At 39.0% G+C, this 25,869-nt stretch overlaps 1 protein-coding gene across 2 annotated transcripts in view; it reads left to right on the forward strand.

Annotated features, from left to right (window-relative positions):
• The window catches only part of RELN (reelin), a 284,032-nt gene that overhangs the window by 58,116 nt on the left and 200,047 nt on the right, over positions 1-25,869 (forward strand). For both annotated transcript variants that reach the window (XM_027679385.1, XM_027679386.1), the window contains exon 3: positions 23,018-23,153. In XM_027679385.1, the coding sequence (XP_027535186.1) occupies positions 23,018-23,153 (136 nt within the window). The remainder of the gene's footprint in view (positions 1-23,017; positions 23,154-25,869) is intronic.

Consider the following 25,869-nt stretch of genomic DNA (forward strand, 5'->3'; position numbering starts at 1 on the left):
TCATAATCTGCCAAGAGTTCAACCAAAATAAACTTGAATGTCTCAGTTTTCCCTGGGACTATCAAAGAAATGTGTGCTAGTTCTAATGGAAGTTTGGGTAAATATTTGCTCTGAAGAATGTGTCAAATAAATGTGATAATGTAAAGGACTTTTGCTTAACATGAGACAAATAAATGTTTATTTGTTCTCCACTGAAATATGCTGACCAGGATATGTAAAATTCAAGAACATTTTCTATCCTGGAAACATTTTTGAGGAATTAAATTACAGAATTTTTTAGATTTTTAAAACCAGGGATGTTTAAGGTTTTCTTCTGTGCTTTACTCCTAAGTGGATCTCCTCAGCCTATTTCTGAACATCTTTTCATTAGGGGCTTCTGTTTTGCTGTGTGTAACTTGTGGACTTTGGCAGGCTGGCTCAGGCATTCACACACATCAGTGGTTTCAGGTGCCCCATTTTCCAAGGACAGACTGAGGCTCAAAATACTTCTGAAGATGCAATTTTCTGATGCTAGCTGCTGTTTCATCCTGAGGAATTTTGAAAGACATCTGTCATATTCAGTTATGGCAGGGTGTTGTGGTGAGCACTTTACATGAAAAAAACCTTGATTCAGGGAACTTATAGGGTGGGATAGATTGGCTCATGGAGACCGAGGGACTTTTTAAAGTAGAACATTTTACTACAGAGCATTTTGATTTAATAGTATATGATGCATTTTAAATTCAATTCATTGGGATTTGCCTTAGAAATCCAGCTTTTAAGATCTAAACTGTCATAAGACATGTATAAAGTTTGTTAGAAATGTGCAATTGTTGACAGGAAAAAAGTTGTCTGCTTCAAGTAGGTTATAAGAATATTAGACATTTAATACAGAGAAGCTGGTGGTGTGGTATCTCTGGCCCATAGCCAAGGGCTTCCATCTGGTAAATTTGTCATCATAAAATGGCCTGAATTGGAAGGGACCCTAAAGATCTTCTAGTTCCAATGCTCCTACCATGGGTATGGACACCTTTCACTAGACGAGGTTGCTCAGAGCCCCTGAGCAAGTGTTCAACTTGTCCTTGAACACTTCCAGGGATGGGACATTCACAACTTCTTTGGGCAATATGTTCAAGTGCCTCACCACCCTCTCAGTAAATAATTTCTTCCTAATATCTAATCTAAACATACTGTCCTTCAGCTTGAAGCCATTCCCCGTTGTCCTATCACTACACACTCTTGTAGTCTCCCTCCGTCTTTCACGTAGGTTCCCTTGAGGTGTTGGAAGGCTGCCATGAGTTCTCCCAGAGCCTTCTCGTCCCCAGGCTGAACAGCCCCAACTCTCTCAGCCTGTCTTCATAGGAGAGGTGCTCCATTCCTCAGACCATCTTGGTGGCCCTTCTCTGGACTCATTCCAATAGGTAGATGTCCTTCCTGTGCTGGAGACCCCAGAGCTGAACACAGTGCTCCAGGTGGGGGTCTCATGAGAGCAGGGTAGAGGGGCAGAATCCCCTCCCTTGACATGCTGCCCACACTGCTTTTGATGCAGCTCAGGACACAACTGGCTTTCTGGGATGCCAGTGCATGTTGCTGGGTCATGTCCAGCTTCTCATCCACCAGCACCCCCAATTCCTTCTCATTAGGGCTGCTCTTGATCTGTTCATCTTCCAGCCTGTATTGATACTGGGGGTTGATTAATTACTTGAGTTAACATCCAAAGCACAAATTTACAAATTGATCAGAAGGAATGGACTGTGATGTTTGCCCTTTAAGTAAAATGCTCACAAAACTCTGATGCTGGTTAAGAGCCCTTCCTGTCCCTTCCCCAAAAATGAGGTTAGGTTAGCTCACAACTGGTTAATTTTCTTTGGCTTTTCTGTGACTTTACAACATTGACATTTGTCAGTAAAATATGGAGATTTAAACTGTGTATTTATGAATAATGACCTAGGGAATTTTGGTATAGTTCCAACTCAGTTTTGAGTGTAAAGCAATAATTGAATTACAGATTTTTCCATTTAAGAAGGAAATCCAGCATTTTGTTTTCTGACATAAACAATTTGCAGAAGAAAATGTTGGGGCTTGTATGAATTCCCGATTTTTTCCCTTCTATCCTTGTCTTTAGGAAGGGAGATACTGACTAATTACAGTCCCAAGCAAAAATGTCACCCTAAAGGGATTTAAAAATGTCAGCTGGGCCAGGATGTACATTCAGGTATCTCAGAGTAGGAATATCCACTACAGCCCCCTTATGCTCAGCCTGGTGTCAGATTCAACCATTCATACCCATAGACCTACAGCAAGTGGAGGTTCCCTATGCCATCACCCCATTTCCAGCACCTGCCAGAGGAGAATATGGAACCTCCAGCAGTCTGGTATCTCCTGGATGCCTCAAGCATCTTGGATAGTACTAGACATCACTGTGTGGTAGATACAACTGGTGACATGTGGGGATTTAATGTCCTAAGGTGGACACGCGTCCCATGCCATGGGCTGATCCGACCTCCATCATCCACGAGGAGCAGAAACCCTTCAGTCATGCACAGGCACGTCTACACTGTCTCCACCTGGACTGAGTCTCACCCTGGCTTTTCTCCTTCAGAGACTCAGGGTATTGTCTAGTTTTGGTAACAAACAACTTCATGCTTCAGCCTTGGGAGTAGCTAAAGTGCAGCTACGGTTTCCTTTAAACGTAGCTTTGAAATTACAGGAAGCAACTTTTTTTAATTTAATAAGTGAATTTATTTAAGTGAAGTTGTATTTAATGTCATCTTGTTGGCACAGGGTAAGAAAAAGGAGGAAAGGTTACTGTTAACGCAGTTTGGTTTTATGCTGGCTGTGGAATTTGTGCTATTGCAAACCCTCTAAAGTGCTTTCTCAAAAGCTGATGTAGAAGAGTCTCGCCAGGACAAGTGGCTTTTCATGCATTGTTTTATTGACTCACATTTGATGGTTTCTCATGTGTATTTAAAGGCTGAATTCCAGTCTCTAGGGAATGACTCAAAAAGCATTTAATTTTGAACTGAATTGATTTGCAATTTCTAACAGAGGCATCTGCTGACCGGTTATGAGAGGGTCTTGGTTCTTGAGTACTATCTATTGTAATCTTAGGCATGCTTTATTTTGAGCTTCTGTGCTTATATTAGATCTTTTATTATAGATAAATGAAATTAAATATAAATTATCTTCAAAAACAATGCCAGTTATTTAAAAAATCCCACCCAACTATGAAAACATTTAAAGTAGTGCTCACTTCCATGAATCACAAACTAACAAAAGATTCTGTTTTGTCTTTATTGTCATTGTCTTTCTTAACTGAAAAAATTACCTCCTTGTTTTACTAGTAAAAGAAAATGTACCATATTCCCACTACTTTATTTGTCATAAAAAAACCCAAATCCCAAACATCCTGAAGGCAAGTAGTTTCACCAGAGAAAAAAACATGAACTCAGGAGTCATTAAAAATGGGATACAGTCAAGTGGATATTTTCAGAGGAAATAACTGAAGGCATGGTTTTATGAGTTGCACAAGCCACATGAACAAGAAACCTTGTTTCTAATTTCACATGAACAAGAAATCTTGTTCATGTAAATTATTATTATTTTTGAATTATCATTATTATTATTTTTGAATTAAAACTAAATTAATGAAAACTTAGTAATAATTCTAAACACAGAGGAACTTACACTTTTAATCTCCATCCATTTTATTTGTTTATTGAAGTGGTTTTTTTTTTAAATACAGTCCTACAGTTTTCAGAATATCCAAGTGAGAAGCTGTCAATCTAATTAGAGCAGTGATGGCATTCAAGAAAGCAAAAACTGATAACATAGTTGGAAGATATAAGTTGTTTAAAAATTATTCTAATCGAGGCAAAATAGCTTAGAGTCTTCATAAGTAGATTTTGTATTTTTTGTACCCTGAAGACAAATAATAAATCTGAAGCATTTCAGGAAACCAATGTAATGAAATGACCTTTTATGAAAAACAGGAGGGGTTGGGAAGAAAATATATGACCATACTGCAGCTAGATTTTTATTAAAGCACTGCTTCATCACTTCATATGCAACTAGAAAAAGTACCTGCAGCAGCATTTATTTAAACAAGTCAGACAACATTAAGTTGAACAACTGTTAATAAATACTAACTTGACTTTGTGGCAGAAGCAGTGATTCCTACTCACATAAAGTACAAGAGAAACAGTGAATACTCATTTGATATCCAGGTAACACTTATTTTTGGCAGCATGATCTAAATATTACCTATTTGTATAGGCACATTGGTACAAATCTGCTTAATCATGTCATTTTCAGTGTAATTTGAGCTTTGCTTTGGAAAAAATAAATGTATGATTATGGGGATGGTCTTGTGCAGGGGTAAGAGTTGGACTTGATGATCCCTGTGGGTCCCTTCCAACTCAGCATATTCTGTGATTCTGTGATTAATACAAGTTTTTAAAAATGGACTTCTAACATTAGGAGAAAGCATGTAAACTGTAAGTAGATTTAATTTTCTTTCCTTTAAGAGAAGATAAGGTATCACGATATCAACCTCAGGGCTTGACCACAATTTAAGCTCGAGGCTATTTTCAGCAGGCTCTGCAGTCTGGGGAGGTTTGGCCCATTTTGACATCTGACCCCCTGTGGTGCCAATGAACCATCCCCATGAGGGAACCTTTCAGTTTGGCTCTGGTCCCTGGTGCTGCAGGAGCCATGACAATGATGCTGTAGCTTGAATGTCTGTGGATTTAAGCTCCATCTTAAAGCTGGTTATAGTGGTTTATCTCCTAAATTCCTATTGCGAAATTGTTTCAATGCTTCATTTGCCTAGTGATTAAAAAGCGTCTAAATTAGAGTAAATTTATTCAAGTCCAGTTTAAACCCTTTGTTCTTATAACATGGTTGTCCTTTGGCTTAAGCAGCTCCTTAACAACCCCATGATATTTAGTGATAGCAGTCATCCTCTCTCTAAACAAGACAAGCTCTTTCTGTCTCCTTTTGTGATGTATTTTACATTCTTCTCATCATCCTAGTAGTCCTTCTCTGCAGCTGCTCCAGCCTAAGTTAATCTTTTTTGAACACAAGCGTTCATAATTGCACACAATAATTGAAGTGATGTCTTAGCAATACTTTACCAGCACCGTACTAATACTTCTGCTATCGTTACTAGAAATAATTGAGCTGATACATTCTAGGGCAGTGTTTGCCTTTTTTCAAATTGATAGCTCATTGTCAAACATTGACCAATGAGCTTTCTCCTCCTCAGTCATTTCTAGCTTATAGCTGAAAGTATTCTTGTTATTATCTAAAGTGCATGACCCTACATGTTCTACAAGAAGTAAAGAATCCGCTTTATATACTTCTTTTCCCAGTTAATCATACTAAATGTGCCTAATTTCTAATTTTGATGTGTCTCATTTGAGCTTCCAGGAGCTGTTTCTTGCTACGTCTTTAGTGATGTGTCTGAAAGTCCTTTATTTGGGATATTTTCTTTATGTTAGGATAACTTATCTACTGAAACCAAATCACTTTTTAATTTCAGAAGAAAGAAGCTATAACCTATACAGATTGAACACTGAGTTTTTGATGTAAGGAGTCACTTTTATATCTAAGTGGAAGATATAAGGTATATTAGGGGTTTTTTGCAGACTTTGGCAATTTTCAACTTCCTTCTAAAAATGTGAACCCCAGCAATATGTATTCTAGTAGCCTTAGTTTATAGAATCATAGAATGGTTTGAGTTGGAAGGCACTCTAAAGACCATCTAGATCCAAACCCCCAGCCACAGGCAGGGACATCTTCCACTAGACTAGATTGCTCAAAACCCCATCCTTCCTGGCCTTGAACACTTCCAGGGATGGGACATCCACAACTTCTCTGGGCAACCTGTTAGAGTGTCTCACATCTAATCTAAACCTACTCCATGTCAGTTTGAAGCCATTCCCCTTTGTCCTGTCACTACATGTCCTTGTAAAAAATTCCTCTCCATGTCTTTTGTAGGCCCCCTTTAGGTATTGGAAGGCTGCTATAAGGTCTCCCTAGAGCCTCTTCTCCAGGGTGAACAATCCCAATTGTGCTCCATTTCTCTAAATCATAATTTTTGCAGCTTCCTCTGGACTCACTCCAGCAGATCCATGTTCTTCTTTTTTTGGGAGCCCTAGAGCTGGATGCAGTACTCCAGGTGTGGTCTCACCATAGTGGAGCAGAGGGGCGGAATCACCTCCCTCAGCCTGCTGAACAAGTTTTTTTTGATGCAGCCTGGCATCCAGTTGGTTTTCTGGCCTGAGAGCGTACACTCTAGGGTCATGTTGAGATTCTCAGCAACCAGCACCCCAAAGTCTTTCTCCTCAGGGCTGCTCTCAATCCATTCTCTGTCCAGTCTGTATTTGTGCTTGGGAATACCTTGATGCAGGTGCAGGACCTTGCACTTGAGGTTGTTGAACTTCATGAGCAACTTCATCTGCCAGTTTCCTCAGGACCTGTGGATATGTCTCATCAGGTCCCATGGACTTGTACCCCTTCAGGTTCCTTAGATGGTCTCTAATGTGACTTTCTCTCTCTGCCACTTAGGTGATGTGGCTGGAGCACTTACTAGTGAAGAACACAGCTGTGGCACCAGTCTTGTAACCACATGCTGATTCACCAGAGTGACAGACAGCGTGTCAGGTTGGGTGCCTCTGTACCTCTCAGAAGAGAGTCACCTACTAGTATCACCTGCCACCTTTTCTTACTTGCACTGGTTGTTAGACAGGGAGCACATGGGGCTGCTTTACTCAGTTCTAGCATCTCTCCTGATATGGTGGGTCTTTCTTCTTCCGTACTACAGAACTACAGCAAAGTGGTTCTGCAAGGGCACCTCAGGCTTCAAGGGAAGCCTCTTCCCCTTGCAGGTCCTTGCTTTGCAAGCTTCCCTGTCCCCAGAGGTCTGGGGGTGGGGTCTGTTTTGTTTTGCTCTAATTTTAAGGTAGACTCGGTTGACCAAATGGTCTGTTTACCATATTCCGTGTGACTAACCTGAATCACAGTTTGTTCCCAGCTGGCCAATGTTTATATCATCAGAAAGTGTTACAGTTGGTGACTTCAGATCTTCCAGATTTCTGATGAAAATGCTGACTAACATTTCATGACAATGCTCATGAAAGTGCTATTTAATGATGATTTATAAGGGACAGCTGGCCTAAGTGATTCAAGCAGTTAATGTCATAAATGTGTGTTTTTGTTATTGTTTGGGACAACTTTTGCATATATGGATATTGTATTTTTAAGTAAAGTGCTTCAGGAAAGGCTAAAAATTCTGAAACTAAATGAATCAGACTTGAAAATTAAAACAAAAAGTTTCAGAATATTCTAGATACAAAAGTATTATTTCAGTGAAAACAGATTCTATCATTTTTCTACTCTGCTAATTAACAATGGAGAAGAGTAGTTATTATATGAGATTCCGGCAGTTCAACAAGAATTCACTTGATTAATACATGCAGAATAATACATGTTAGTAAAATACTGTTTTCCTCTGAGATCCCATTAAAAATTTGATCAAAGTTTAATTACAACATAGTCCAGTTATGTTTAGATGACATTGAAAACAACAATGCCCTACAAATAATGGGAATGAAACAAAAGGAATCAACAATTGTCATCAGCCAAACTGGAATTCTGCAGATTTCAGCCAAATGGCTGAACAATATAGAGAAAAGTGGTCTTTTGGTTATGACAGATTGCAATGAAGGGATGTTTTTCATTCTTTGTGGGTCATTTAAATTCCAGAAGCCACTTAAGGACTTGACAGGTTTGTACAGAAGCCCTTGGATTTTGTGAGCCTATTGTTCTGAGAAGATCAATGACAGATTATTATCCCTGACTGCTTATGCTGGATTTCATGAACCCTGGTGGTTTTCATTGCAATTAGCTGCTTGATGCTCTTTTAGGTCCACTTTTTCTCAAGAAGGAAGGTGAAGATAGCTCTGTTCTGCAGTCCTGCAGTGAGGACTGTCATTTGAGAGCTACTTAAGGAAGAAGATTGAAGGGATGGCTTGTAGAGAAAATGTGAAAAGGGATATTTGAGGTCCACAGAAAGCATGGAAGCAGGTAGAGTAGAAAGATTGGGACAGTGGAGAGGTTGACGGGAAGGAGGTTTGCTGAAGGAATTAGAATGAGGGAGAAGTAGGCATGAAAACAGAGGAACTAGCTGTTCAAATGAAGCTGTTTAAATCAAACTGTAAAAAATTAACCCAAGAACTCAGATGTTAGGTTTGGGGGAGGTAGAACTAACTTGGTTTGTCACAAAATGCATGAAAGTTTGTAAGTCAGCCTTCAATTCATGGTCAACATTCCTGGAATGTACTACAATATGTGGCATGGCTCCTTTTTTAAATGGATGTGACACAATCCTGATCACATTGTTGATCCTTCAGAAGGGAGCAAAGAATAGGATGTTCTTTCTTAGAGTAGTTATAAGGAAGAACTGCATGACCACATGTATCATAGCTCATTAAGCTCCATGGGAAAAGCATAAGCCTCAAAGCAGAAGTACTGCTATTCTTGCTTAGACCATCTGACCAAAGAAAGGCTTTCATTCAGGAAATATCATCTGGACAGAAATCTCAGAAGTTATAAAATAAGGTTTTCTATGATATATTGGATTTTAAGATGTATTTTATGCACAAAAAAAAGTGTAGTGGTGGAACAACAGGAGCTCCAGGAAGGAAGATGTGATCAAACTGGTATATTCTCTCACAGAGATCCAATTCTAACAGGATAAAGTTATCTTATACTGTACTAGCTGATTCATTTCCCATGTAAGAAGACCTATGCTGATATGAAGCATATCTACAACCATACTTGTAGAGATGTAGCTGTTTAACTATCTCTTTCTTGTCCAGACGCTCTCAGGCATTTCAGGCTCAGCTTTGAATATAGTCGTGCGTTCATTTTTATGAATAATACATCACATAAAACAATCCACTTCAGCAGCAAAGATTTGTTTGTTTCATGAAGTATTTGACTTGAGCATTATTTTCAGCTTTCCTATACTAATCATTTGCTACCTTCACAATTTCAAAACACACCAGAGAGCACCTACCTCACCCACTGCTTCTCAGAGACCTACCAATACAGGCTCCCCAGCGAAGTGGTCACAGCACAAGCCTGACAGAGTTCAAAAAGCATTTGGACGATGCTCTCGGGCACGTGGTGTGACTCTTGGGGGTGGTCCTGTGCAGGCCTAAGGGTTGGTCTCAATGATCCTTGTGGGTCCCTTCCAACTTGGCATATTCTGTGATTCTATGACCTCTCTTCAGTTCAGCCTTTTTGTTGTTCCTAGTGTTCTTCTTTGACCAGTTTTTCAGTAAATCTTACTTTTTTTCCTTCTTCAAAAGTAAATTAAATTTACTGAGGTAGCTATCCCTAATGGTTTGATTCTCCTAAAATAATCCATCCCTATTACATGTCTTTGAAAACTGCCATTTGCACAAAGTGAGTGGAATTAGTTATAAAAATATTTAAAATTTCAGAATGCTACAGCTGCAGTGAATATTGGAAATTTGTTTTAACTCATAGGCTGTGATCCCTAGCAAGTGGGTTTTTTTCGATAGCACAAAAAAGGTGCCTGCTAGCAAGAAAAAGATTTCTTTCCTACATTTTCTGGGAAATAGCTATATTGTAGCTAAAGGGAATCACAATACTTTTGTTGAATATATTATTTTTTTTGTGCTCCATAATCCTTATTATCAAGGAATGCTTGAAATTTTTGTGCAACTGAATGGGTCATAAGTTATAGGTAGCCTTCTGTGGAGCCCATCACGGGTGCCTATCTCTCCATGCTGTTTTTAAAAGGAATGTAATCATTTGCTGTGTGAGGACTGACTCATTAAGCATCTAAAGTACACGTTCAAGTGGTCTGGACCATACCCGTGGGAGTTATCAGGGGCTGTAACCCCTCAAGTGTTTACTCAGTTTTTATAAAAGTTTTACAGCTTTATATATTCTTATCAGTAGCTGAATTAAACAGCTGAAAGCTAATTTGGAGCTGCTCACAGAAGTCTAATTATTCAGAGAAGTGATTTCAGCATAACCAAACTAAACTATCTTAAGATAGCTAGTTCAAGTGGTATCAGTTGCTGATATGGGTTTGACAGATCTGAGCTTATGTCACACAGTGTGAGGGTCTATGTATTTCTGTGTGATAAAATGCTTTTGGTGCATGATAAAATGCTTTGTTTCGTTAATTTGCTATTTTAAAGAATCTCTTCAATGTATCACTTAAGAAGGAACAAGGGAAAAAGAAGCATTCAAAAGTTGGAAGATCAAATTGATGGGTTTTGTCTTTTCATCATTATTATTTCTCTATGGCTGTTTCTTTTAAGCTTAGATGTAATTTCCAAAGAGCTATCTGTACTCTGTACTACACTGCATAGAGCTGTATGTATCACCCTAAAAAATAGTACACTCCTACATACCTATATGCAAAGTATTGGCAGCCCTCGAGCTTTTGATGTATTGCCAGGACAACCTGCAGCTCCAGTTGTGCAGTGTTGGTATTTCAAAACATTTAAATGAAAAATGGATGGAAAACTAATTATGGAACTTATTTCAAAGTGCAATATGGTGATTCATTGAGATAAATTGCAAAATATAGATCAGGGAGTGTTATAAGTGTGGAGTACGTAGATCCATTATAGCCACAATTAGTGATCACAGATGTTCTACCATGACTATTTTTTGGGGAAGCAGGACACAGGCATTTCCCACTCCTTCATATCTTTGCTTAGTTGTAGATGTGGAGCATCTTCCCCAGGTGGCCACTGTGGTGCTGTTTTCAGCCTCACTCTGGAACGGCCATGTCACCATTTGGATTCACTCATATGACACAGCTACCAAGAAGCAGTTTAATCAATACAGTATCCTTTCTCAATGATGGTTTGGGATTGCACTAAATAGTTCTCTGTTAGTCAGCTTTAGACTCCTCTATGCATCCAGATCAAACTGTTTGGCAGTTTGTAGTTTGTAGATCAATTGAAAACTCCCTAATCTACTCAGATTTGGCTAGCATTTATTTACCAGAAATAATCCTGTTATATACTAGTTTATCAATGAGCAACAAGATTCAGAAACACGAACTCCATTCATAAATCAATAGATGCCTTCCAAGAGAAACATCAGTGTCAGATTAGAGAACATGGACATGTGGAGAAGGGCTGATTTTTGTAAGAGCTGATATTACAGTGTGAGACAGCAAAATTACAACTGCAAAGTACCTGGAAGTCCCTGAAGAAAACACCTCAAATAGCATACATGGCAGTGCTTAGATTAGTGTAAATTAGGAAACCTGCTCATTTCCTGAACTGCTAATCTGCCTTGAACAAGAAAAAATGTATTTGAGACCTTGAGATGGAAAGTTAAATGTCTCCCTTTGTGACACACACACTTTTTTTCATTATTGCAAAACAATAATGAAGGGTGGAACTTCACAGTAGGGCTGCAGCTCTTCAAGGTATTTTTCTTGTTAAGGGCAGATTAGCACGTCAAAAAGCAGAGCCATGTTTTATCTATATATTTTTAGCCTTCTCTTTATACATTAATGGGACTGTTGCTCCCCAGTGTAAGTCCCTTGGGTGCTACTTTGACTTAGCGTATTTTTTAAATCCTTTTAAAACCACAGTAAAATCTTGGAACATTTATCCTTCTACAGTCACAGTGGGGGGTGTCAGCTAGGAGAGGATGGCTTTCAGCTAAATGTTCATTCATGGAACTGAAGCAAGCAAGTTTTAAGATTAAATTCAAGCATCTAGTTCAAAGACCTGCAACAGCAGCAGCTGGGATGCTCTGCTCACATTCATCCCCCACTTCTGGAGTCCAAATATTTTTCCCATTTCCATCCCAGATCCTGAAATGCAACTCAGACCTCTTACCTGTGGTGATTGGTTTGGTGTTTTCCTCATCTTTTCATAGCTTTGGATAAAGCTTTCTTCTTTCAACCATGGGTTTTAAGATCCTATATTGCATGTGAAATGACTGCAGAAGATTAGCCTTTACCATTTAGTCATAAAGTTCTCTTCTGAGGACAAAGACTTCAATAACAGCAGTCTTTTTCCCCAAAAGTTTCAATTGACATTGACTGATAGTTTACAAGAGGATTGCTGTTCTTGGTAGCTTGCTTTTATTTGCCTTTCTTGTATCTGATGCAGAAGTGCTTTTGCATATTTAGGATTGTCGATGTTTTGTGTAGAAGTAAATTTCAGGCAAAGGAATGAAATGCAAAATTTCTTGTGACTCTCAACTGACCGTATATGTTGTCACATAGAAACAAAAGTGAAGTGTTACAATTTTCTGTCTGTTGTATCTATGTCTTAATATATACTCTATGTCTGGGGGCTATGCACCAGATTTTTTCTCATGGGTGATTTTTTTTGTCATTAGAGTTAAAAGTAGTAATTTGGGAATGAATTAGTAAAATAATTTGCTCTCCCTCTGACTTGTTGGCTGTGACTGTTTTTGCTTATTTTGATGTGTAAAGTTTCGTATTTAGGTTTTGTATCCTGAAAGTTTTGGTGCTGTTCATGTTTGCTAGCTTGCAATAAATTTTCTGAGGAGTTTTCTTCTTATGGGTGCCAGTCTGCCTTCAGTGGGCAGAAATTCAGCCTGCTGGCTATGCTGCTCTTCTCTTTAGCAATACTCTCAACATTATATTCCATTGCTGATCAGTGGAGGAGAGGCAGCATGAAGTTGCAAAGAGGGGGATCATTGCACTATTTAAGATAAACCAGGAGGCAAAGTAAATTATTGCCCATTTTACCAGGGAAAGGGAACAACTGCCAGACTTTTTGTTTTGTCCTGTAGCAATCAAAAAAAGAGATGTTAAAGATGTATAGAAAAGGAATTGTTCTTTTTTTTTTTTTCAAACGCCAGCTTTACTGAGGACCTGAATATCAGAACTGTTGCTTCTCTTTCCCCTGTGCATTTCTCTGATGACAGCGATATGACACTTCATGGTCGGGGTATCATCACCCTGGGAGTCAGTGAGGTGCTAATGACTGACACTGCTCTCAGCCACACTGGCTATCACCTCTGGGCTCCCTCTATCCCCCCATCCTGCTGCTGGTACACAGCACCTGAGGAGCACATGCTCTCCTTCTCAGGAATGCTTAAGTCCAGACCTAATGCCTTTACATCACTGACAGCCAGGGCCCCCCCAGTTTGCTTCTCCTATGCTAAAAAAACTGTAAATGTAATACATTTTTGGCTACAGATAAGGCAAATCTGGCAGGTTTTGTCCCGATACATTAGAATATTTGTGGAGCATACAGGTGGTGTACAGGACTGTGCTTCCTTCCACCACTAATTTGATACAGACAGAGATACCAGTGGATTTTAGCCAGCAGTGTTGAATTTCAGTATAGTTTAAAAAAAACAACTCCTGGAGTTTGACAGTTTCAGTTGAAATTTCTCCATTCAACCCACCAACCCATTCTTCCAGTCCCACTTCTTCCTTACTTCTCCCAGCAACTTGATTGGTAATTTCTCTACTCTCCTCAACCCTTTGCAGGGGCTGAGCATGACCATGTTGCCCATTATGCAGCTTTATTTACAGTTTTTATTTTTATAGTTATGAATTCTGAGGAATTTGTAACTCTTTTCTCAACTCCCAGAAAGGCAAACCAGTGCTCCTATGTCACTGATGTCAACTGCTATAAAAATAGCAAACGTCTTCACTCCTGATCAAAGTGTTACAGACACTATAACTGGTATTTACAAATGGCACATGTTCTAGTGGTTGGCCTTGTACAAATGCATGAGGATAAAGCCATAATCTTCATGCATAATCATTACCTCAGCTGGCTTTTCCCTCACAGATACATAGCTCCTGCGTGCATGTGGTCTTTTCTGAGCAGATAGGAAAGGGCTTTATGAGACATGCCTATCCCATAAGTCTCCCAAGAGGCTGTGGGACTGGCCATGCCACAGGTCACTTCAGTGTCCCAGCAAGGTGACATGGGGCTGTAGGAGACCTTACACAGTTCACCCTACTGCAGGCACTGCTGAGGCTGCTCTAAGCCCAGCTGTGGGGAGAGGACCAGGAGACCTGCAGTGCCTCCAGGACTGCTCCTCTGAATGGAAATTGCCTCTTGTCTCCAGCTCTGTGAAGATGTTGCAGCTGATGCTGGTGAGGGACACACAGTGGCTTCTGTACACATCGTAGTTTAACCCCAGAATCCGACTCAGTGAGCCACTCACTCACTTCCCAACCCCCTCCCCACCCACAGTGCAATGGGGAGGAGAATCAGGAAAAGGTAAAACTAGGGGGTCGAGATAATAACAGTTTAATAATTGAAATAATAACTGTGATAATAGTAATTAAAATGAAAAAGAGAGAGGGGAACAAAACCAAAGGGGGAAAAAAAGCAAGTGGTGCTCAATACCATTGCTCACCACCTGCCTGATGCTCAGCCCATCCCTGAGCAGAAATTGGCAGCTCCTGGCCAACTCTCCTCAGTTTATATACTGGGCATGATTTTCTATGGTATGGAACATCTTTTTGGCCAGTTTGGGTCAAGTGTCCTGGCCATGCTCCATCCTGGCTTCTTGTGCGCCTGCTCGCTGGCAGAGCATGAGACACTGAAAACTCCTTGGCGTAAATGTCAGCACTACTGAGCAACAACTTAACCATCAGTGTGTTATCAACGTTATTCTCATACTAAGTCCAAAGCACAGCACTCTACCAGCTACTAGGAAGAAAACTACTCTATCCCAATTGAAACCTGGACAACACAATACATGGCTTCAAGTTGACTTTCACATCGTCTGAGATAAGGAATTGGGGAATAGAACGGGGTAACTTCCATAACGACATCACTCCAAAACAGGAAGAGAGGTCTGTAAATGATAAATACTCCATCTGGAAAGATTTATATAGAAGTCCCTCTGGTTTCATTATACAGTTATCCTTATTGATTGGTTTGACTGACTTAATTTGCCTTGGAGAAAACTATCAATTTTAAAGCATCCAAGTTCACCAGTAATGTTGACAACAGAGATATAAAGAGTAATTAGGGACAGTGCAAGTGCAACAAAGATACCAGGCACTGAATGCGTCCTTCAGTGACTGACGCAGTGACAGCAATGTGGGCAAATGCAAAATATGGCTGCAGGGGAAGGATCAAAATAGAGGAAATGCATTACAAGGCAGACTGCTGCCAGAAACCATTAAGTTCATTTAAAATAAATTAAAGAGAGACTTAGGCTTTTGTAGGTAAAACCTTGAAGCCATTATCCCAATTAGTCATGCTAGGCTATAGAAGAGCAAACAGGGTACCAGGGGGTGTTACCAGCACCAGTTTAGCCAAGAAGGGTTGTTGTCACTATACAAACCACTCAGCCGACACTCAGCAGCGTGTCTGATATTTGGCTACTGGGACATAGATTTAGGTTTGCGAAGTGGAAAGACTCAGAGAAATGCAATATTTTTGGGAAGTTGTACAAGAGCTGCTTATATGGATGAGACACTCAGAAGCCAAATAAAGTAACAGTAAAAAAAAACCAGTAAGTAAATGCAAACCAGGGACAGCTGCTTTTCTTCAAAAGAATAAACTGGAATACACTGCTAAAATAGATCTATGAAAAGCTAGTACAGAATGAAGGTATCAGCCCAACACGTTTCTATAAAGCAAAGGTTGCTATTATAAAACATGCTGGGCCTGTTAGGAAAACACTTAAAATAGATTTTGGCTCAAGTCTTTGGAAATAGATTTTTTTCTTCTTCTGTATTTCAGCAACACAGTAACTTGTTAGCATTTTGTATTTGTATTGCTTCTGGTCCCTGTTTACTGCTACTAAATCTACTTGCCTTGGAGAACTTAGTGCTCTCTATGGAGCACTTAGACTTCAGCTGTAAATTGTCCTCTCATCCCTTCTGATAATGGCCACCCTGAAACCACCAACACACTGCAGACCAAGGGCTCACCACCCTCATCCTCCTGTCTCATGCAGACATATCACACATTACACAAGGGGCTCGTTCAGTGTCCTGGGGAATTATGCAAAAGAAGGGATATTCTTCTCCTCATGAACCACAATTTCCATATGTGTAACTCTTGTTAGGTTTAATGAGACCAATACTCATAAATCCTTGAGATGAAGTTATACTCCTAAGTGGTTTCTAACAAGAGGCTGCTCAAAAGTTTTGATTAACAATCCCTTTAAAGTAGAACATTAAAAGAGAGATTAAGCAAAAATATATCCTCTCTTTCAGAGCAAAATTTTAAAAATCTGTACATGAGAAGTTTATTCCGGCAAACCTGCATTTCTAGTGAAGGGCTTGCTTCAGTAAATATTCGAAAATGTGAGCATAAAGCACCTAAAAGTCCTAAAGTGATCTGCTTCATACCTGGATCCCAACTTGTGAATGTAATTCAAATGTGAACTTGCAATAAATGATTGTTATCAGAACTATAAAAACTCCCATATTTAAATTTTACATATGGAGAAAAGGTGAGTCACTTCAGCACAGTGGTACCTTCCTAAGAATCAGATTGCTGTATTCAGGCTCTAGTTGTTTTCTGATCACAGAAGGACTGATGGATTTTAGTGACAGACTTTATTAAGATGTTATACATTTATCTGGTCTTTTTCCACTGTTCTTATTAGCATGTGGATGGCATTTTCCCCCAGCATTGCATATGCTGAAAGGATTTATTACCTAATAACGAAGCAGTAATAATAATAGTGAAACATATGATTTCAAGAAAGATAAAGGTAGTATATTGCTGGGCGGAAGAATGTATCTGACATTTGCTGGTCTTTTCTTTCTTCATACTGTTTAATAATTTACCAAACCATCCCGACCTTTAATGATCACAAGGGCTACCAAGTGCTTTAGCAGTCTGTTACACTTTGTCAAATGAGATGTGTTTTTCCTGTCAAGCAGAATGAAATCATCCCCCCAAAATCAATCAGCAACAACATATTTTAGCTAGGTGGGTGCAGTTCACTTAGGGCCATATTCTGCACCTTTACTCACTTTGAAAGGAACTTGCATGGGTAATTTATTTATCTTTAGCTGGCTGCTTACTTGGATAGAAACTGCATGAGCTCCCGGTTCCAGATATTTCTTTACTCCCAACGGTCCTTTTTAACACAGACTACTATGTTTTTCCTAAACATGTTTGAGTTTTTTTTAAAAAAAAAGAACACAAAACCCACCACAAACAGATAGCAGTTTGATTTTCTTCCTATCACTAGTTCTCCAAGAATTTTAAGATTTACACTGCAGAGTCCAGAAAGTGGTTCATAACAGTTTAAGGATATTCCTCAAATATTCTTCCAATAACAAAAATAAACCATTATTTCACTTGCTGTAGCATTTAGTGAAAATATGTATTTCATTTTACATATATTTACAGGTAAGGATCAAAAAGGTCCTTTAAATATCCAAAGAGACATAGGACAAAGGAAAGTCTCTACCTCTGAAAACGCTGTCTGAAGGTGACAACTTCAGCAGCTGTAAATAGCACTTTGTGTCTGTATTCATTCAGATTTTAACCTAAAAATGTCATTAGGGCCTCCACTTGGCTTTCTGTGAGTTCAGGTCTTGCCAACCGCCTGTCCAACTGTGCTTCCAATTTGCTTCTCAAATGATGTGGAAAGGCATGTGGCTTTCCCTTAACTTGCAGGAGAACCTTGGTTCTGCAGTGGTCCTGAAGACCTGTCCTACAGGGACTTTACTGAAAAGCGAGGCTCGTTGTCGGTAGCCACCAAGCTATGTCACCTCCTGCATCTGAGTAGTGTGGTCTTACATGAGTCAGGAGAGTGGTGGACCTCTCTACTTAATTAGTCTTCAACTTCATAAGAGAGGTTGTGCTTTTGGGAAGAAGAGACTGAGGGTATAAGCTCTCTGCCAGAGTGATTGCTTTGAATGATAATTATAAAATATGTGGCTACTAGCACCTTTCCATTTGGAAAAAAATGAACAGTCCTACATTCCCTCACAGAACAAGTCCCTGGTGCTCCATGGGAAAAGCAAGTTGCAGGCTCTGTTTGGCCACTTCAGCACGGGATTCAGCATGGGAGGTGTCTTTGGACACAGTCCTGTTTGCATCACTCCCTGCTTTGTAATACCAGAACTGTGCATAGCTTGTGGATTTGTGGATCACCCTTCAAGATGCTACAGCCTGGATGGAGAATGTAGGTCCCCAGCTCTGTTTCCTAAGAGAAAAGATTCTTCCTAGGACTAGGTACTTCATTTTTACATAATGGAAAATCTAATTTGAAAGTGTCTGTTTCTGACTTAAATTTGTTATCTACTAATCAGGAGTGATTTCTTTCCCAAAAAGATCCCAGAGTGATTTCGTTACTTAGGGCTTTATGTTCTTGGTATTTCATCAATATTTTATGTTTGTCATTTTGCTGTCACACATAGCTTTGAAAATGGAAGCATGTAGCAGATAATCAGTTTAGAGGCAGCAAAATCAAAATGTGGTCATTCATTTTATACCTGTATTTAACATTAACGCTTTCCTTTAATATCATACTCAATTCATGTAAGAAATGGGAAATGGTAGACAACCTACCATCTGGTTTAGTACTGGAAATTCTGTTGACCCTTAGCCTCAGTGAAGGATTTATCAAGGACCTTGACATGCAGCTCCCTATGTAAAGTTCTGGTTTGGAAAACTGTAAGGAGGAAATGTAAGGAGGATATGTCATGTTGTAATACCAAACATTATGTTGTTATTGCGTGTAAGTCAGGGCTTTCACAGATACATATTTCTCAGACTCAAAAAGCAGAAAATTATGAGAATCTTTTCGCATTTATCTGCACCATTAGATGCTTTCCAAGCTCTACCAGTAGAAAAGATCATCTTTTGGCTTCCGGGGACCTAAATGGGAGAGTAGTTCCTATCCTCTCTAGTTCTACCTTTTGGAGAATCTGCATAACAAGGTGAAAGTAGTAATGAGTTCCGGAACTACACTCACATTTGGCCATTTATGGACCACCTAACACAGCATTTTACATCTTACTCACCTTCCTGTATGCCATCTTATAAAAGAGGCAAAATATTTCCCTGCATTAGCTGCTACACCCCTATGAGTGATTCTGATTATCAGTAAAAAGTATTTTAACACGTAAAGTTTGAGGCTACATATTTGTCATCTGACTTTGCCTTAGATTTCCCATTCAATAATTTTTCTCTATCCCTGGATTTATTCTCTCTCTTGAAATCTACCTCTTCAGTTCTTTGATTCAGTGACTATACATAGTGCATTGAATAGACCTAAGCATATTTTTTTAGAGTTTACACAATAAAAACAGCTGCTGAGTTCCCTTGAGAGAGACTGAGTATGTCTAGTTCCTCTCCTAGCAGTGCTGTTGGCAGGTAGAAAGCTTGTTTGGGATTTGAATGGTTACAATGGTTATACTTATTATACTGAGACTCCTAAAGCCTCAGAAATTTTAGGGGATGGAGAATCTAGAAAGTGCAGATGTCTGAAACACATAATTATGATGAGCACATGCTGTAAAAACCAAGGCAAAAGGAGTTCAGAGAGATGCTAACAGCTTCTATGCATGTAGCACATTTTGGAGCTGTGGATGTGTAGCTCTCACAAACCTTTGAACATTTCAGTATTCAATAAGTCACATGGAAAGGATTATTTGCTCAAGTGCTCATAGAGTTTTATACAGGCAGATATTAAAATTTTACTTTAAGATTATTAGTTTTGTACACACTAGACTTGGATGTATAGTTGCACCGGTCACCAGGATGTGAGGGGGATACCGATAGAACAATACTGACCTGAGCCAAGCACCTTAAACAAAGGCTCCATCTGTCTTTGAAGCTGTCTGAGGTACATGCAGAATATAGTTTTGTTCTGAGAACTGCTATATAATCAGACTTGTCTTGTATTCATTTAAATTTTTTGCAGCAGAATGTTGTTGCACATTTGTCCTTTGATTTGTTATGGGGCAAATATTTAGTCTGAGAAGCAGCTTACTAGGTTGGAGAGGTGATGGAGGAGAAGGGAGGAGTTGCCTTCCATAATAAGGGACTGCAAAAAGACTGGAAGCAAAAGGGGGAAATAACCTTCTTTAATTTAGTGAATTCTTAATATCAATTGCATTCTCCATTTTTTGCATTTTTATGATTTTTACATTCACCTTTTCAATAGGAAACCTTGGGATTTAAGCATCAAAAAATTTTTATAATATCATTGTCACTCACTGAATGAAGTTTTAGTACTTAATTGTAGTTAAACCATCTGAAGACTCTGAACCCCTAAATAGAGTTGATGTACTCAGGAAAGGTTCAGCAGATGAGTAGTGTTGTTTTCATTGTAAAAATTATGACAATAAATTATTAATAAAATATCAAGATAATGGTGATAGAATTATAAAATTGGCATTTTGAACAATTGCTGTGCTCATATTGACTTTTTTCTGAAAAAATATTTGAATGAGTTGGGTTTTTTCATTGTTTAGAATTTATTCTAGTCACTGCAAAGTTGTTCTTTTTTTAAAATGTAAATCAAGGGAAAAAGAAAGTCTCCACAGATGTTGTATGTGTTTGATGTATTAGACACATTTTTGCAGTACACTGCCTGAAACCCAGGGAATTCATTAACTCGCAAGTTGCTGCCAAGGAGAGGAGCAGTCACATTTCCCAAGCTGGTGTGCCTGTCCCCCGGCTGGGGGATGTGGTAGGGCAGTCTTTGTCCTCCCTTGTATTTGGCTGGCTCTGGAGAAAGGGGGATTTCTTCAAACTGAAGGGCTGTTCTTGCTTCTCCCCTGACACCATCTGTTATTTAATTAACCTGGTAAAGTCTGGCTGTTTCCCATTGTACAAAAAGGGATGATGACCGGCAAGGGCTGGTGCTCTGCATCAGTCCCAGAGACACTAGCCCACATCACTGAAGTCACTGGCTTTAGCACAAACTTCAGAGAGGGGAACAAGACCCACAATTTTGGGAAAGAAGCACAGCTACCACCTTTCACCCTCAGCAAAGCAAAGCAGTTGCTTAAATAGCACCTACCCTGTGAGGGATCTCTCTTGGTATATTTTTGGACACATCTGTCTCAGCAGGGCACTGCTGGATAGACTTGAACACTGAGAGCAGGGCAGTGAGCCTGGGCCCAGCAGTCAAGTGGGTATCTTTGAGGATGTTAATTCCAGCCCTCCCAATTAGCCAAGAAAGGCAAACAAAGACTCAAAATAGCAGTACAGCCTGGCAAGAGATGGCCAAACCTCATCTGCATCTAGTCTCTCGCAATAAAGAACAGTCTGTAAAATACCATATTCCTGGGTTTCCCTACTGTTGATCTCCAGAAAAGAGGCTCCACTCAGGGGAGCCTAAGCCTTCTCTGTGACCATCCTGAGGCAATGGGCTTAAGCATCACTGGGGATTTGAGCTGTAACTGTGTGAATGACAGAAAATCTCATGTGTATTCTCAGTGGGGAACCAACTACAAAACCCTGAGCGAGGAGGTTGTGATTTTTTGAAAAACATGCAGGCTTCATTACCACCACCTGCTGCCTCCTGTCATTCCTGGGATGGATTGCTTAAATTCACTGTGGCTCATTTCTCTCCTCAAAAGATTGAAACTGGTTTAGAATTTCATAGCCCTCAGGATAGGTAGCATCTATAATCTTGAGCTATAGTCTGTGGTCCTCACCAGTACCTGATTGGGATTTCAGGTGTTGCTTTTGGTCCATAAAATGCGAAATGGTTTGTTTGTGATACAGGCACCCCTCCCTGCTATGGGCTGCTGGCATGGCAGTCCTTGGGGAGCACCAGGTGGAGCCACATGTTTGCATTAGGAAGGATTCATCCCCCTCCTTGTAAATCTCTCACTTGCAAACTCCTTCCACCTCTGGATCTGTAAGGGCTTAAGAGAAATTGCTGCATTCCCATTACAGAAGAATTGCCATCAAAAACAGTAGCAGAGGATTCTGAGAGGTGGAGGTGGTTTTATTTCTCTATTGTTTGAATTGCATCAAGGGAATATGAGAAATACCAGCCATTATAAACTTTGAAACACATTCACCTAACAGCTGACAGTGACCTTGTTGAGCACAGACATACCTGTAACCATTTGCTTTTCCTTTTGATCCTATTAGCAATGTTCTAGCCCATGTCACTGTTTTCTTCAATGAATGTTCAATATTTGAAGTAACTTGGAACAAGGCATTCCCTTCTGGTAATAGCATTTAAAAGAATAGTTTCAACAATTACTCTTTCATGTCCTAGGATTAAAGGTGTAGTGATCCACTGCAGTAAGACTGCCTTACTTTAAGCCAGAGGGTGTCAAACAAACAACCAAGTTTGCACTGCTTTGTAGGAAACTGCAGAATGGCTCCAAGGGGGACAAGATTGCTGTCAGATATTGTTTTATGTTAAAAAATACAGGGTTTTGTCTAATGATGAACTGCAGTGAATTCCAAAGGGAGGGATTAATAGATGACATTTACATTCATCCAGGTATTAGAGGCATGTTTCAAAAAAAGAGAAATCAAAGAATTGTATACTGGTAAAACTGTGGAAGGTTGCTGCTTTTATTTCAGATCAGAAGATTTCATGAACCCAGAGTTCATCTGATTTTTGCAAATAGAAAAAACTGTCTACAAAAAGATAATACCTTTCTCTAAAAGCTTTATTTTTCTTAGTTAAAGAGCAGGTTTTTTTGCTTCAGGTTTTATTTTCTTTTAGATCTGTAATGGTTGTGAATGAGGTAATGGAATAACATTGTGATTCAGCTCCTCCTTGAAAAATGTAAATAATTCCTCTGATATTGGCCTCATGAAGAATAATAGCAGTAAATACATGGAGCCTTGCAGTAAATGCAAAGTCAGTCTTGGCTCAAGCAAAGGCCAGCTCCAATATTTTGATTGGCATTAATTCTAATTACTCAATGGCATACTCTCGGATTTTTTTCCACTCAGTGTTGCCATGATGAAACACATGGCAGATGTATTTCTCGGTCTGTTAGCACCTTGCAATGAGCCATTAACACATGTTACTGTTTTTCTCCCCTGTGTCTTTCTCCTAGGAATTATGTCTGACCACCAGTTTGGAAACCAGTTTATGTGCAGTGTGGTTGCATCCCACGTGAGCCATCTCCCGACTACAAACCTCAGTTTTGTTTGGATTGCTCCACCTGCAGGGACGGGCTGTGTCAACTTCATGTACGTACACATGCAAAGGCAACACAATAAAATCATTTTGGAGATAATGAAATGATCTAACCTGCTCACACTATGTCTGGGTAAAGAGTCAGTCAGAATAAACTGCAAAGTGATGACTTCAATATGAAGTGAAAATATTAAGTTCTTCCTGGCTGAACAGTTTCTGTGCATATTAGGACTTTATATTTTCAAAGCATGTAGGAAGGAGATAGTGGTTTGCAATGTAGCATGTCATCAGAGAAATAACAATACAAGTCTATCATTTAAACAGAAATTGATTCTTCTTAGTTATTAAACATATTATTGATCTTTAAGTATATAGCTCATTTGTACTGAACTAATTTTTTAACTATTGCATCTAGTATGAGTTAGAACATCTGACACATATATCATTTGGATTGTAAACATCAACATAAAATACAAGTATTTGAGAGTAGTCATGCTCAAGTATCTACTGTTCCTAATTATAAACACCTCTGACTTCTGCTGAACAAAGAATAACCAAGAGGCTTTTTTGGTAATTTCTTTTGAAGACCTAAGTAATCTTTTGATGATTTAGTACCAACAAAATACATAGCTTAACTTGAATTATTAGCATCTATATTACTATATGTTACCTTCAAGTTATTTCTAATTATTTGTCCCAGAATTTTGGTACATCAGATTTGAGAGAAAAAGTACACCTAGAGTGCACTTGAAAGTAGGAAATGTTTCAGTTTTGACACGTTAAAGGAAAAAAAGGCAAACCGCTCTCTAATTCAGTAAGTGAATAATTGCAACATTTCAGAGACCTTTTCAGTGTTTCTCTGACTGTCCTGTTGTCAAAACAAACCTTCCTTTGAGTATTATTCCCATTCAATCTATACTGGGAAGCTGCAGGTAAGTGCTCCACGTAATCAAGTTGTTTTACTGTTGTGAAAATTAAAAAATGAGCAACTGACTTCTTTGAGAACATAAGTTGCTGATGGTGAGCACAGTACCTTTTGAATGATTTACCTGTGTCTTTGATATTTCCCTTTACCCACATAATGCACTTTTTTTTGCCTATATTGTCAGGATATATTATTTATTAGCTGTGATGACAATCTCAAGACAGTTTTATTTCTAACTCTCTTTTCTTCTAAACATTTAATAGTAAATTGGGGAAAAAATTAGCTTTCATGAGTGGTAACTAAATTCTGAGAATTTATTTGTAGCATATACAACAGTTGTACATACCTTGAGGAAATCTGTCAACTATATTTTTTTTCTGTGGAAAATCTGCGAATTTTATATTTCCTTTCATTCTTTTCTAAAAATAGTTTCCTTTGTTGATCAAGTTGAAGCAGTTAAGATTTGTTCTTTGAGCTGCCTGTACATCTTCTCTGTGTACTTTTGCCTATTCCCTTACTTTGTCGAATTTTTTTGTTTCCCTGGTATTCAAGAAATAATTGTTGAATTGTTGGTCCTAACTTGCACAGTGACTGCCAATGTGTTTGTTTATGAGATGTGGCCCTCCACTGTGAGTTTTGAGGTCAGTTTATAAACAGTCATTCATTTTCCTGTGACTGATTTTTTTTTTGGTGGTTTTGTATTGGGTTTTTTGTTCATGGTTGCCATTGTTGAAGAAGAACTGACATATAGCTCTACAGAAATACAAATACTACTATGGCTGCTGATTCCCATTTAAATGAAATTAAAGGGATATTTTCAAAGGCAATCCATGCTTGCCTATCTTGAAATCCATGGAAGGTTCAACATTGTCTTCAGTGAAAACAGAGTTAGATTAGCGCTCAAGTTTTGGAAATCCAACTTGTAATTCCCTGTTTGTATAAATCATAATCCACCTCTTCAGCATTAGTACCACTTCAAAAAGGGTGGTGTTTGCACTATGTTAGTAAAGTCCTTAGCCATGCTGCAGCGTACAGGACATACACAGCAGAAATTTGAATTTATTCTTGACTATGTAATTTGCAGTATGGATATAAGCATTAAACTGGCAGGGCTGAAAGGTCTGATCCTGCACTGAGGAGCCCAGCACCACAGCTGCTCCCAGGGTCCCTGGCCCATGTGACTGTCAGTCTCATGGCTTTTCAGAATGCCTCACACCATGGTATAAGGATGCTATTCCATGGGTTATAGTGTTTTGTCTTTGAGGATGAGCAAAATGATGCAGTTATATCAGTTTGGTTTCCCACAGAACAAATTCAGATAGGAGGGGAAGGCTCAGCTTCTCCGAAGTTGGTGTTTACTCCAGGATCACACTTTGCTGCAGGACTACTGAGTAAACGTGATCAGCAGTTGAAGGAAATACAAGGAGGAGAAATATGTTTTACCTCCAATCCTCCTTCTCAGTTTTTCTTCTGCTATCCACACTTTCTTGCCTCAGCTGGTGTTTCCCCTGCTAACTAAATCACAACTTGCAGTAAACAAGGCTATTTTTGTCGTGCAGTGTTAGTCTGCCTGCTTTACCCAGTTCCCTGACTTCAGGAGTTCCAAACAATTGGCTCTACCTTTTTTATCTCCCTTTATAGCAAATAATAAACAAGATATTTTAACACTTAAAATTTAATATGTAGTTTAAATTTAATATCTATAACAGTTAATATGTTAAATTGAATTAATTTTAATTTAAGTTTAATTTAGTATAAATTAAAAGTATTTACAAAAGGTACCTAAATTTATAGACTCTGACAACAGTGCAATATAGGTAAGAGCTTTCTGTGCTGTTTGTTGC

The sequence above is a fragment of the Neopelma chrysocephalum genome, unplaced genomic scaffold, assembly GCF_003984885.1.
Source record: "Neopelma chrysocephalum unplaced genomic scaffold, ASM398488v2 Primary Assembly neopelma1_45, whole genome shotgun sequence".
In the NCBI taxonomy this organism is placed as follows: domain Eukaryota; kingdom Metazoa; phylum Chordata; class Aves; order Passeriformes; family Pipridae; genus Neopelma; species Neopelma chrysocephalum.